General features: G+C 39.1%; 1 protein-coding gene across 2 annotated transcripts; it reads right to left on the bottom strand.

Annotated features, from left to right (window-relative positions):
- LOC108707998 (heat shock factor protein 5) lies at positions 1-10,299 on the bottom strand. Of its 2 annotated transcripts, XM_018246221.2 has the most exons (10): positions 8,951-10,294; positions 7,194-7,342; positions 6,994-7,081; positions 6,435-6,586; positions 6,244-6,325; positions 5,135-5,232; positions 3,906-3,992; positions 2,771-2,857; positions 1,910-2,021; positions 1-69 (listed from the first exon to the last, which is right to left on the bottom strand). In XM_018246221.2, exons 1-10 carry the CDS (start codon positions 9,441-9,443, stop codon positions 17-19), a joined length of 1,401 nt encoding a protein of 466 aa, XP_018101710.1. In that variant the 5' UTR covers positions 9,444-10,294; the 3' UTR covers positions 1-16. The 2 variants fall into 2 exon arrangements, with proteins under 2 accessions (XP_018101710.1, XP_041437702.1); XM_041581768.1 differs by lacking the exon at positions 1,910-2,021 and having other exon boundaries at positions 8,951-10,299.
- Positions 10,300-12,031: the final 1,732 nt, after the last annotated feature.

The raw sequence follows: 12,031 nt of genomic DNA, 5'->3' as shown, positions 1-12,031 counted from the left end.
CTCCTTCTGATAACGGCTATTCTGGCAATCGTTCCATCCTGCAGGCGACTTCCGCTAAGAGGTAGAGGTCTGTGGACAAACAATGTGTGCAGATTATATACTTCGTATGCATTAAACTAGTAGGTAAGCGTGAACTCTTAATAACAATCATTACATTATGTTTAAACAATAACAATGTCACAAAATACATCAATACAGTATGTCTGTTATTGGATTAGGACCAAAAAAACTGACTGCATTTACATAGAAATAGAAATCAGTTTAAGATTAAAGGGGATGTAAAGGCAAAAAAATAAAATTCAATTTTTACTTTCTTTAATGAATCTCCAATATACTTTAAATAAAAAATGTCTACCGTTTTTATAGAAACCTGACTGTATTCAGTGAAATTCCCCCTTCATTTACTTGCTCTGACAGCTGAGGACAGGAAACTTCAGACAGTCCCTAACTGCTCTGCAGGGAAACAATCGTACTTTCAAATGCACCTGACCTCGAGCAGCTTTGTTTGTTTCCCTGTAGAGCAGCTGGTGACAGTGTAGAAATATGTATCTGTAGACCCAGTGCAGTCTGTATAGTCTGTTTAATTATCATCTTGCTGTATCAGCCTCTATGGCAGAAATTATTTGACTTGTGCTGTTCTAATAATTTAAGACGATCCCTAAGCTTAAACTCCTAGCTGAAGCCCAGACCACACTAAGCATGTGCGTAGTCTTGGTCTTGCAAAGATGTTTAACAAAGTAACAAGACCATGACCCCCTGCTGCCAACTTTGAAAACATAAATCATATGTCTCATAAGGCTTCTGGTGCAATAAGTTCATGTTTATGTTTAGTATGCAAAATATAGCATTTCTAGCATTATTCTATTTCTAGAATTTCTAGAATATTTCTATAAGTACTATAGAAGTAATCTCCAAACAGCATACTGCAAGCATAATGTTAACATTTTGATGTTGTTTATGATGCCTTTACAGTGGGACTGTTAGATATGTACACCTTCAAGGTGGCCATATACTGGCTGACTTTTATGGGATCTTACCGATATGTTCATGGTCCAGACACAAAGGGGGTTATTTATCCAAATCCGATTTTTTAAGAAAAGAAAATTCGATCAAACTAGAATCCATGATTTGACCTTATTTATCATTGAAAAAACTCCAAAAAATCAGTTTGGAAAAAAACTTAAAAAATTTGGGTTTTTGTGAAAAAAAACCCCAGATGCCCAAAATGCTCTAATTTTTTGTGAAATCATTCGAAGCCCCCGATTTTTTCAGATTTTTGGCCAAAACTCAGTGCAGACCATGATATCTTCAAATTGTAAATGGGATCTTTGCCATTAACTTCTAGTGGACCCTGACAGCTTGGAGAAGGAGTATTTTCTAATAAATATCATAAATAATAAATCATGAAAAATTCAAGTTTTGTTTTCCACTAAAAATCCAAATCTTATAGTAATAAAAAAATTAAAAATTTTCTAGTTTTTGGCATTTGGACTTGAATAAATAACCCCCATACTGTGTGATCAGCGATCAGTCACAGATCTACAGCTTCTCTCACTCTCCATCTGCCTTTGAACAAACTAACAAGGTGCATTGGTTAATAAAATATTAAACAGATCAGCTATAGGATCCCAGGTTTGTTTGACCTTTGAGGTGATTAACATGGCCAGCTAGACAGTATGGTCAAATTCTGCCAAGCTGTCAGATCAAAACTAGGCATGTATAGTCAGCTTTTGTTGTGCAGTCTACTCCAATTGAAAGGCTTGTCAGGAGCAAATGACATTACTGACCCACTCTACTGACACACTCTTAAAAGCATTCACCTCTACTTGGAAATAAAAGGTGACTTTGAGCTTTGAAAGTAATTTGGAATTTGGATTTAGTACATATGTAGCTTACATAACTCACTTACCAGGTGCTACTTCCTGGTTTGACAGTCTTTTTGTCCCTTTGTTTTGATTGCTGGGGCCAATTTCCCAATTCTGCATTTGAGCTAATGAAAGTGATGCCTCTGTATTATCTGCCTGTTAATTGCAAAATTAAAAATTGAAACATTACCTATAACTGATGTCACACATTGCAAATGCCGAGGCTGTGCATAATAATGACAGGGTGGAAGGCATCGGATTGGCGTGTGTCACACTAGCCTAAAACAACTGTCATCTTTACAAATCAGATGCTTCAAGCACAGAACATAAACAACATCTGATTTTATTTCTGGTAAATAAATGCTAATTAATTTGTTGGTGCTGCTAAGGTAATGGCACATGACTCCAAATTAGGGATGCACCAAATCCACTTTTTTTGGATTCGGCCGAACCCCTGAATCCTTCTTGAAAGATTAGGCCGAATACCGAACCGAATCCGAAACCTAATTTGCATATGCAAATTATGGGTGGGAAGGGAAAAACATTTTCTACCTTGTTTTGTGACAAAAGGTCACACAATTTTCCTCCCCACCCTTAATTTGCATATGCAAATCAGGATTCGGATTCGGTTCGGCCGGGCAGAAGGATTCGGCCGAATTCGAATCCTGCTGAAAAAGGACGAATCCTGGCTGAATCCCAAACCAAATCCTGGATTCGGTGCATCCCTACTCCAAATGATATCTAGCTTGTTTGCCATTACCTTTATCCATTGTACCTGCAAGGCACTACATGTGTGACACTACCTACTCTTTCCCATGTACACATAAATATAAACATGCACACACACACACGTCACACCCACACATACTGTACTAACTCATTTTAATTTCAGATCCAAAACTCACCTCTGTTTTCTTGCAGTCAACAGGATCCAGCTCAAGTTTTTTTGAGGACAAGAAATCCACTGGAATTGAAGACTGCATAAGAGGGTTCTGCAAATGTACAATAATAAACTTGTATAACTGAAACTGTATGGGCATGTGTTTTTACATAGTAATAGTATAAATATTTGATCCAAATATTATCTTAATAAATGTATTATCCGTTACTCTATATTGCACTAATATATTAAGTAACATTTTAGAGAGATTAAGGGTTATTGGTGAAGCTTAAAGGGGAAGTATCGTTCTGTACCGTTTATGAAATAATCATTATCCCTCTCTCAGCATCTGTTTCTCCTCATTCTGCCTTTATGCAGCAGTTGGGTGTCAGATGATCCAATATATGTTATACATAGCAGATGTATTAGAGCTCACTAAAATAACTGATTCCAGTACAAACAAAATCGAACAAAATAACGGCCTTTTGCACAAATTCTGCATATAGAGAGACAGGATTTCTGGTGATTTTAATAGAGTGAGCTCTAATACATCTTCTAGGCAAAAGGAGCCCTCCTATAACATATATTGGATCATTCATCTGACACCCAACTCCGGAATGAAGACCGAATGAGGAGAAACAGATGCTGAGAGAGGACTAGTGAAGATAAACATGATTATTTCAGAAACCGTACAGAATTTTTAATTGATTGTATTTAGAAAGTATCTTATTTCAGTATACTTAAGCTAATATTAACTTTTCATTTTCTTGATAGTGCCCCTTTAATGTAAAGAGAAAATTAGCCCCGCCCCCAGGGGTGGATATGGATTTTTTTAAGTAAGAAAAAAAAGAAGTGTTTAGGTATATACTTTGCTTAAGCCAATTTCCTTACCACAGGCAAGTACGCAGCTCAGCAGTGCAGTAATTGCTGCCTGGTTGGTTGAAATACATTGGGGGTGCCAAATAAGGGCTGTGAGTGTATATGTGGTAGCCCTATGTGGACTGGCTGCCTACAGGAGGCTCTGTCTGGCTGTAAACCTATTTTTTATGCAACCAAAATGTGCCCCCAAGCTGCTTTGAGAACACTGAGAACAGAATCCAAGGGGTTGGTGAGCAACATGTTCGCGAGCCACTGATTGGGGACCACTGTTCTAGACTCACCTCATCTTCCGTGGAGTCATTTGAATCCTGATCAGACCTTTTTGGGGACAGGATATTCATGGAGTTTGGTGACTGCCTAGGAGGGGTCTGTAAAACATGTAAAACTAACTACAAAGCCATTTATGAAATGTAATTACAATTACTCATATTGGCTTTCAGCCTGGTCCTATTGGTGTTCATATACAGTATATTCTGCATTTATGTAACAAAAAAAGGATATCTGCCAAATATTGCAACAGTGATATAAAATAATAGATTCATATAGCCATTATCGGACATAATTTTCTTACTCAACCTCCTTATTCAAATTCCCTGTGTGAATCATCACTTTAGTTCTCTTCTCATTTCTAACTAACACTATTGAGTGACAGAACTGACCCCTTGTGTATCTTAGGCGTTCCGACCAATTGGCCACCCAGAAAAGAAAGTTGGCACTCCTGTTACAAATTCATGATATTAGCAGTGTAAAATAACCAATATTGTGAAAGCTAAAAGAAAAAAAATCATAATTTTATATTCATTTGTTTAGGGTGGGTGTATTTCCTCTTTCAAACAGGAACCACATTATGTATGGATACACCTCCTTACTGTACATCTTACATTTCTCATATACTTGTCTTTTATTTAGGTGGCTGAAGGATAACATTATAAAGCTGATTATCTATGAACAAAATGCACAATTAACTGGTATAATAGCCCCACTTGGTAAACTCATCTGAGCAGATGCACTTGCAATAATTGAGAGATCATGGTAGAGAAGAAACCACAACAAAATAACTTGCTGAGCAGACTGTGAGGTTACATTTAACAATGAGATAAATCTAACTTGTAAAGGACTAGAATAAGTGGACTCACTGAGGGGTTGCAATTATTTGCCAGCAAATCTAGGTGCTGTTTTTCTGCCCAAGCTAATGCAAATAACACCCCACAATCTGGAGAAAAAATGAATGAAGCAGGGCAACCATGTGGAGGTGCAGGAGCATGTTTGGACGCAGGTACTTTAAAGAATTGTCTCAAAATGAGCTGCCCATTTTATTCATTTTAAAGCACCCACACTTAAATAAAAACAAATCCTATAAAAAGGAACCTGCAGAACAAATGCAGGGATCCCCACCTGCCTGCTAAGATTTTTGTCTAAATTTTACTTCTTTTTAGCAATTCCCCCATTTTGATAATACATTCCTGTGTGATAGTTTCTCTAAACGACTTCATAGTACAGAAACACAAACCTGAAAATAGCCATAAGGTAAACTTGTGGTGGCAGCGGAGCTGGCACAGCCTATCAGAGGGTGCAGGTGAGCTGGATATGTGCAGCACTGGAGATATGCTGGAAAAAGAGAACAAGCCACTAAGTGACACAGAGAGACTACACAATCTACTTCACAAAGAAACAAACAGTTTTACATAAAATGAAAAAACATATAACCGAGAAAAAGAGTCTTTTCATATATATTATCATAATATCTGTTTAAAAAGACACAGAAATTCAAAATTATTTGATTATACATAACCCTGATTGATTTGAGTTATTTGTTGAAGAATCAAACATTTAGAACACCTACAGTAAGGGGGTGATTTATCAAAATCCAGATTTTTCTTATTTTTTAAAATAAAAAAGTCTGACCAAACTAGAATCCACGATTTGACCTAATTTATTATTAGAAAAAGCATGATTTAATCGAATCAGCGGAAAACTCAAATCATAAGTTTTTTTAGGGATTTACTGAATACACTATTTTGTATTCGGCCGAACCCCTGAATCCTTTGCAAAAGATTTGGCCGAATACTGAACCAAATCCTAATTTGCGGTGGGAAGGGGAAAACATTTTATACTTCCTTGTTTTGTGACAAAAAGGCATGCAATTTCTCTCCCTAACCCTAATTTGCATATGCAAATTTGGCTGAATCCGAATCCTGCTGAAAAAGGCTGAATCCTGGCTGAATCATGAACTGAATCCTGGATTTGGTGCATCCCTAGTTTTTTTCAGAGGTTTTTCCCAAATCTTACAATTTTTTCGGGCTTCTTCCCGAAAAGCCTGAATGTTTTTGGATTTTGCCCACAATAGTTGGATTTTCGGGCTAATTCCAGTGCAGACCACAGAAACTTTCAAATAGTATAGGGATCTCTCCCATTGACTTTTATACAATCTTGGCAGGTCAGAGATGGCGGATTTTCGGATTCTGATTTTTTTGTAGCCTCGGGCTGTAATAAATCTCGAAAAAGTCCAATTTTTTTTCGAGTTTTTAGCATTCTGACTTTAATAAATAACCCCCTAAAAGTGGTATGTTTATAAACAAGTGATTCAATGTTCTATAATAAGGAAGCAGCATTGCTCACCTGTTGGACAGAGGACTGGTGGGTATGGGGCGCTGGGTGAAATAAATGTACTATACTCCTGTTCTGCTATTGTAGACAAACCCTGCAGGGCAAGGACAGAGGAAGCAATGAGTACATACGACCTCAGTTAAAATGATCAGATAGTTGAAGAAGAAAATTCCCGTTGTAGAGGAAGATAATGCACACTGCACCTGAACTGGCAGCAGGCCCAAACAATGATCCCTTGTTGTTGGAAAATTGATATTGCTGCTTGAGGGTGGGGAGTAGGAGGGATTTGTAGTAGTATTTTCAAGTAGCAAAATCTGAGATTTAGGTTCATCCATCTCTGGACCTGGAATTGCACCTGTATAAAAATATATACAGAATCTTATTTATTATATCTATATTAAAATAAATGTGCATACTGTTTTGCCTTTATTCTTTCACAATACGCTAAGGGCTCTGCTTCAGTACATTCAGTTAGATGTGCCACTCTTTCCCAATATCGGGCAGGGTGAATGCTTCAGATTGGAGAGTAGCTTAGTGGGAAACAGCCTGTAGTGAGTGTGTAATCTCAACTAAACAGGACAGTGTTAATTAATCCTACTGAACTCCAGAATTGTTTTAGGAAATTTAAAAATCCATCTGCATCCTGTGCACTGTGTTGCACTTATCAAATCTTTGTTTTTTATGTGGCTTTAATGTGATGGACAATGAATGTATTAAAGTTTTACTATGTACTTAATACAATAAGGAAGTAGCAATGCTCACCTGTTGAACATAGCACAGGTTGGTATGGCGCTCTGGGTGAAATAAATGCACTAGACTCCTGTTCTGGTCCTGCCATTGCAGACAGATTCTGATGGGGGAGGACAGAGGCAGCGATGGTTGTGAATTACATATGACTTTAGAAAAAACTGTTTTTATGAAGATGCAGAGACTCACAGTTTTAAAAATAATGCACACTCTACCTGTACTGGCAGCAACCCCATATACATACTCCCTGTCGTTTGAGATACAGATGTCTCATCTATTTGCTTAAATGGAGGGGAGAAGGAGGGATTTGAAGAAGGATTTTCATGTTGCAAGGCGTGATGTTTAGGTTCAGCTGTCTCTGGCCCTGCAATAGAAAGAAAACATATATAAACAATAGGGATGCACCGAATCCAGGATTCGGTTTGGGATTCGGCCTTTTTCAGCAGGATTTCTATTCGACCGAATCCTTCTGCTCGGCCGAACCAAATCCTAATTTGCATATGCAAATTTGGGGTGGGGAGGGAAATCGTGTGACTTTTTGTCACAAAACAAGGAAGTAAAAAATGTTTTCCCTTCCCACCCCTACTTTGCATATGCAAATTAGGATTTGGTTCGTTATTAGGCCGAATCTTTTGCAAAGGTTACGGGGGTTCGGCTGAATCCAAAATTGTGGATTCGGTGCATCCCTAATAAACCATCTAATCTATAATAAAAACGAATTCTTTTTTTGTCTTTATTTGAGGGCTTTATTGTATTAGGCATGCTGTTTGATACTTTTCCATGGACTAAGAAATGCAATGTGGGTGCATGTGGCAATGTGGATCCTTTTCATTGGAGACAGCAGCCTAGTGGGAGGTTGCCAATGTTGAGTGTGTTATCTGGAAAATAATTAGTTTTTTTTGCTGACCCTGGGCATGGTCCAACCTTGAGTTGAGGATTTCAGGTTTCTAGATAAAGCTTTCCATGGCAGTGTTGCATGCAGCATAATGACAGGGTGCTCAGTCAGCTCAAAATATATACATTTATACTGCCATAGCTTGTATGAACAGTGTGTCTTTTTTGAGGCCCTTGCGTTTAAGAGCCTGCTACATTGCTAATTAAATGCCTAAGCGTTTTCTTACAGTGGCATATAAAAATGTGCATGATATTTTTGTAAACCCTAATAAGAACCAAGAAAGATAACCTTGGCATATGGTAAGCTACAGCAGTATGTTCTATACTATTAAAGGGGTGCTTCACCATTAAGTTCATTTTTAGTATATTATAGAATAACCAATCCTAAGCAACTTTCTAATTGGTCTTCATTATTTATTTATTATAGGTTTTGAATTATTTGCCTTCTTCTGACTCTTTCCAGCTTTCAAATGGGGGTCACTGACCCCATCTAAAAACAAATTCTCTGTAAGGCTACACATTTATTTTAATTGCTACTTTTTATTACTCATCTTTCTATTCAGGCCTCTCCTATTCATATTCCAATCTCTTATTCAAATCAATGCCTGGTTGCTAGGGTAATGTGGACCCTACCAACCAGACTGCTGATATTGCAAACTGGTGAGCTGCTGAATAAAAAGATAAATAAGTCAAAAACCACAAATAATAAAAAATGAAAACCAATTTGAATTGTCTAAGAATATCACTCTCTACATCCTACTATGGGGTAAATTTATCAAAGAGTGAAGTTCCGCCACTAGAGTGAAATTCCGCAGCTCTCAATTCATTTCTTTGGGATTTTGAAAGGCATATTTATCAATGGGTGAAAGTGAAAGTTCACCCTTTGATAAATACGCCTATAAAAATCCCATAGAAATGAATGGAGAGTGGCGGAATTTCACTCTAGTGGTGGAACTTCACTATTAACTTCACTCTTTGATAAATATACCCCTATGAGTTAATATAAATGTGCCCTTATCTCGACCCCTTTAAATTTTCTGTTCTCAAAGTAAATTAAATCCCAAACCACACAACTCACCCTGACTGTACAGATTTTTATGCTCCCCAACTGCACAGGTACATAGCAAGTTTAAGCGAATTTTTGGCCGAGACTTCACCTCAAGACCTGCTGCTATTTTGGCCTTGTTACTGCTGGTCAGCCTCTTGATATTGACCAAGAATTCTGGATGTTCCTTTTGGAAGTTGGGATTGTGAAAAACGTGAACCCCACCTTCTTCTTCTGGGTAACAGGGTTTGCCGTCAGATTTCTGCACCTTCCTGAAGCCATACAGGTTCAGCTGGCGGATAAAGCTCTCAAAGTTTTTGGTTTTGAAAGGATCGGTCTCTTCTCTGTGCGGTATCTCGGGGCAAAGCACCTCAGACACAAACATTTGCTTGGCCACAACAACATTTCTCCCAGCATAATCCCAGAATATTGACTGGTAATGGGGGCTGTTTACAATACGCCACAATTTAACAACAAAACTATTGAAGTTGAGCTCCACAGTAGGCTTGGGCTGCTCTCCTTCCATTACCTAGCTAAGATGCCAAATTGAGAGCTGGAGGCAAGTCTTGACGCCTAGAAAATAGATTTAGCCAACCTGTGCACTAACTATACCAGGAACGCAAGCAATTGCTTGTCTGTACTAATCTACAGGTAACAGGTCTGTCCCACTTAATGTGTGGCATCAATTGCACAATCTCTTTATCCCTAAAGATCTTTGGGAATTGCCTGGAAATGGGGATCCCCAAACAATTCTGACACCAGCTTGAATTGCCAATGCCCTGTCACTGTACCACTCTGTATCTAATCCCACACACAAACAAATGGTAACCTTACTGCGCCACCTGCCCTCTCTCCCACCTATAACCGTCACAGGTCCTACCGCAAGGGCCGGCAGATTTAAATTCCAGCCAATCACATCTCGAGTTGTCCTGGAATGTTGCGCAGTACCTGCGCCTTTGTGGCGGATGCTTTCTAAAGCGTCACTGAACCGCGGGACTATTACTTCGTCTTTAACTGGGAATATTACCAACAATCATCATAATTTAGGCTCCCACAATGCTGACGGGATATCATATTTCCCATGTTTTTGACACAAATTAGGGCTCCTGCACATTGGATGTTGCCGCCGATTTGCGAGGAACCTACCATGTGACTCGCTCTGCTGAAAGACTGACCAATAAGGAAACGTGGAGCGCGAGCAGAGCCAGGTCTCAGGTAGCTGACAAGGTAAAGTTTATGTCAGGTTCGGTTTGGTGTGCCAGAGTCTTAGCGGACCAATGTATTTGTGGGCCCAAGTGAAGGACCCCTCCTACTTCATTCACTGCCTCCCCCCCAAACCTTACTTACTTGGTCTGCACCCAAATGGGACCCAGGTAGATTGCACGCCCCTGATACACCTGCCCATACTCCATGATCCACCCAAGAACAGTCTCACTTTGCAAATCCGACGTCACATATCTCAGATTCTCAGCCCCACCCTTACATGGGGCTCCTGACAGGACTCCCCTTACCCCCTATCCACCCTATACCTCCCAACTGTCCCTTTTTTGGAGGGACAGTCCCTCTTTTGACAGCTCAACCCGCAGTCCCTCATTTGTACTGGAAAGTCCCTCTTTTCTCTGCACTGAACAGCCAGAAAAAGAAACAAAGTTTCTCACTTAATTAGCTTTTAGCAGAGAGCCCAGAACAGCTAACAGGTGCAAATAAGATACTTTGTAACAATTTTGAGACACATACAACACAGTTTAGATAAGGAGAAATATTTTAAAACTTTCATAACCTGCCAAATTTTGTAAAACAAACATGGTAATTAGGGGGTGTGGCCACAGAAAGGGGTGTGGTCAAAAAATGCTGCGCTACGTGCAGAAAAAAAAATTTTGTCCCTCTTTTTACTTCCAAAATGTTGGGAGGTATGCCACCCCTATACTTGAGAATAGCCCTGGAGAGCCCACATTAGTGTAAAAGTCCATGCTAATGTCCCAGCAGAGCAAAGGCAAAACCTCTAGTTTAGCAGTAGAGCAAAAGCAGAGCCCATAGTAGTTTAGCAGCAGAGCCCATAATAGTTTAGCAGTGGAGCAAAAGCAGAGCTCATAGTATTTTAGTAATAGAGCCCGTAGTAGTTTAGCAGTGGAGCAAAGGCTGAGCCCATAAAAGGGCGCATAACCAAAAAACATGTTGTGGGAATAAAGCACTGATTGCAGCCTCATGGTTCTTTTCTCAGTAACCTAAACATTAAGCATATGCAACTACACCGGTGGCAGGGGTGTATATTGAGGAGGAGTATCTAAGCTGATCCACACTTGTTAACCACTGGTTTTTGCAGAGCCCATAGTAGTTTAGCAGCAAAGCAAAGGCCTATCCAATTTGAATAGGCAAATTAATGTTTTGATTCAGTTTGGTATTTTGCTGAATACAAAAATGATAAATTCAGCACATGCTATATCTTTCGGCTTTGAAGTTGCCATTATGTATACTTTCAGGAAATAATATTGTCTGTGATGTTGCAGTAGCTAGGACTGGGTTCTGCTCTGACTGACAGATCGGTGCATCACTGAATTGGAGTCACACCTTATTGTACTAAAGATGATTTCATGAGCAAATCAAGAATTATTGCACCTAGCTGCCATACAACAACAAAAACACCATTGAGAAAATACTGTTAGGTGTCACTGTCCAATTCTACAGACTTTTTTCACTGTGCAACATAAGATATCAAGTTCCTGTTGGGTAAGCAGGCCTGGGCAGGGGCCACAGATCCCATGAGGACCAGTGCCTACCAGGTTTTTTCTCTGTGTCTGCTGTCCCAGGCAAGCCCTGGTAATTCAGGCCTCATTTTATCCTGTGTAGATATAAGAACAGCAGTAAAATCCAGGTCCCACTGAGACAAATTCAGTTACATTGAGTAGGAGAAACATCAGCCTGACAGAAAGCAGTTCCATCCTAAAGTGCTGGCTCTTTCTGAAAGCAGATGACCAGGCAAAATTACCTGAGATGGCTGCCTACACACAAATATTAAAAATTGAAAATATTAAAACTGAAATTTTATATTGTAGAGTGAATCATTTGCTGTGTAAACAGTGTAATTTAGAAATAAAAAAATACATCATAAAAATC

Source organism: Xenopus laevis, chromosome 2L (genome assembly GCF_017654675.1).
Source record: "Xenopus laevis strain J_2021 chromosome 2L, Xenopus_laevis_v10.1, whole genome shotgun sequence".
Classification (NCBI taxonomy): domain Eukaryota; kingdom Metazoa; phylum Chordata; class Amphibia; order Anura; family Pipidae; genus Xenopus; species Xenopus laevis.
This window is presented reverse-complemented; position numbering and strand designations above follow the sequence as displayed.